At 45.9% G+C, this 2,369-nt stretch overlaps 2 protein-coding genes across 2 annotated transcripts; both read right to left on the reverse strand.

Annotated features, from left to right (window-relative positions):
- Positions 1–971: 971 nt before the first annotated feature.
- LOC107789714 (secreted RxLR effector protein 78-like) lies at positions 972–1,376 on the reverse strand. Its single transcript, XM_016611572.2, has one exon. The coding sequence runs from the start codon at positions 1,374–1,376 to the stop codon at positions 972–974; it is 405 nt and encodes a 134-aa protein (XP_016467058.2).
- Positions 1,377–1,800: 424 nt separating this feature from the next.
- LOC142168080 (uncharacterized) lies at positions 1,801–2,163 on the reverse strand. Its single transcript, XM_075228741.1, has one exon. It carries the CDS (start codon positions 2,161–2,163, stop codon positions 1,801–1,803), a length of 363 nt encoding a protein of 120 aa, XP_075084842.1.
- Positions 2,164–2,369: the final 206 nt, after the last annotated feature.

Genomic DNA, 2,369 nt, shown 5'->3' on the forward strand with positions numbered 1-2,369 from the left:
GGGAGAAGAGAAAAGTAAAAGGAAGATATAAAGGATAAGTAGTACCAAAAACTAGCAACAAGAGATACAATACCTGAGGAGAACAAAACTACATAACGTAATAAAAATCTAAGAATATGAAGGGACAAGCGTGCTACTAAGACTATCGGTGAGCAACTAAAAACTACCCACTAACCTTCTACCTTAATCCTCGACCTCCACACCCTCCTATCAAGGGCCATGTCCTCAGTAAGCTGAAGCAGCGCCATATCCTGTCTAATCACTTCTCCCAAGTACTTCTTTGGCCTACCTCGACCTCTTCTCAAACTTGCCATGGCCAATCTATCAAACCTCCTAATAGGGGCATCAATGCTTCTTCTCTTAACATGTCCGAACCATCTCAGCCTCGACTCCCGTATCTTGTCCTCCACGGAGGCTACTCCCACTCTGTATTGGATAACTTCATTCTTAATCTTATCTCTCCTGGTACATCCACACATCCATCTCAACATCCTCATCTCGGCTACTTTCATCTTCTGGACGTGGGTGTTCTTGACTGGCCAATACTCAGCTCCATACAGCATAACCGGTCGAACCACCACTCTATAAAACTTTCCCTTAAGTCTTAGCGGCAAGTTCTTATCACATAAAACACCGAAAGCGAGCCTCCACTTCATCCATCCTGCTCCGATGCGATATGAGACATCTTCATCAATCTCCCTGTTACCTTGGATAATATACCCAAGATACTTAAAACTTGCTCTCTTGGGGATAACTTGAGCATCAAGCTTTACCTCTATGTCTGCTTCATGGGTCCCGTCACAGAATTTGGACTCCAAGTATTCTGTTTTGGTTCTACTCAATTTGAAACCTTTAGACTCCAAGGTCTGTCTCCAAACCTCCAACCTCGCGTTAACTCCGATTCGCGTCTCGTCAATCAACACTATATCATCGGCAAATAGCATGCACCAAGGCACCTCCTCTTGGATGTGTCACAATAGTACATCCATTCCTAAGGCAAATAAAAATGGGCTAAGAGCCGATCTTTGGTGCAACCCCATCACCACAGGGAAATGTTCCGAGTCCCCACCCACAGTCCTCACATGACTCTTAGCATCATCATACATATCCTTAATCACCCTAATGTACTCTACCGGAATGCCACTAGCCTTCACATACCTCCACATGACCTCCCTCGGTACTTTATCATACGCTTTCTCAAGGTCAATAAACACAATATGCAAGTCCTTCTTCCTCTCCCTATACTCCTCCACTAATCTCCTAACCAGATGAATCGCTTCTGTAGTCGAACGCCTAGGCATGAATCCAAACTGATTCTCGGAAATAGACACACACCTCCTCATTCTGGCCTCCACCACCCTCTCCCAAACATTCATAGTGTGACTCAACAGCTTGATACCCACATAATTGTTACAATTTTGGATATCACCCTTGTTCTTGTAAAGCGGAACCATCGTGCTCCACCTCCATTCTTCGGGCATCTTCTTCGTCTTAAAAATATCATTAAACAGCCCAGTGAGCCACTCTAAACTTGCTCGCCCCCGTGCTCTTCCAGAATTCTACCGGGATTTTGTCTGGCCCCGTCGCTCTACCCCTGTACATCTTACGCATCGCCCCTTCCACCTCCTCTACCGTAATCTGCCTACAGTACCCAAAATCCCGCTCGCTCTCGGAGTGCTCTAACTCACCTAGCACAATGCGTCTATCCCCCTCCTCATTCAATAGTTTATGGAAGTATGTCTGCCATCTTCTTGTAATAAGTGCCTCGTCCATCAATACTTTTCCATCCTTATCCTTGATTCACTTGACTTGGTCTAAGTCACAGGCCTTTCTCTCCCTCACCTTGGCCAACCGGTACAACTTCTTATCCCCGCCTTTGCCCCCGAGTGCCTCGTACAAATGAGCAAATGCCGCATTTTTAGCCATCGTAACTACTAACTTTGCCTCTTTCTTTGCCTTTTTGTAACACTCCCGATAAGACCTTTTTTCCTCCTCGTTTGTACTCTCTACTAGCTTCAAATAAGCAGCTTTCTTAGTTTCCACTTTACCTTGGACCTCTCCTTTCCACCACCAGTCCCCTCTATGACCCCCGGGAGAGCCCTTCGTGACCCCTAAGACCTTTCTAGCAGCAACCCTAATGAAATTCGCAGTCGTGAACCACATACTAGACGCGTCCCCCCTACTCATCCAGGCCCTCATAGCCAACAACTTCTCCCCTAACTCCTGAGATTTGTCCTTGGTCAAGTTACCCCACTTGATCTTAGGTTACCTATACACCGTCCTCTTCTTCCTACTCCTGTTGATCTCCAGATCCATAACTAGGAGCCTATGTAGGGTCGTGAGGCGCTACTTATCTTATATGTATAAAT

This window comes from Nicotiana tabacum, chromosome 2, assembly GCF_000715075.1.
Source record: "Nicotiana tabacum cultivar K326 chromosome 2, ASM71507v2, whole genome shotgun sequence".
Taxonomy (NCBI): domain Eukaryota; kingdom Viridiplantae; phylum Streptophyta; class Magnoliopsida; order Solanales; family Solanaceae; genus Nicotiana; species Nicotiana tabacum.

Coding starts and splice junctions, on each gene's coding strand:
- LOC107789714 (XM_016611572.2), bottom strand. CDS start 1,376: ATGAATGTTTGGGAGAGGGTGGTGGAGGCCAGAATGAGGAGGTGTGTG.
- LOC142168080 (XM_075228741.1), bottom strand. CDS start 2,163: ATGTGGTTCACGACTGCGAATTTCATTAGGGTTGCTGCTAGAAAGGTC.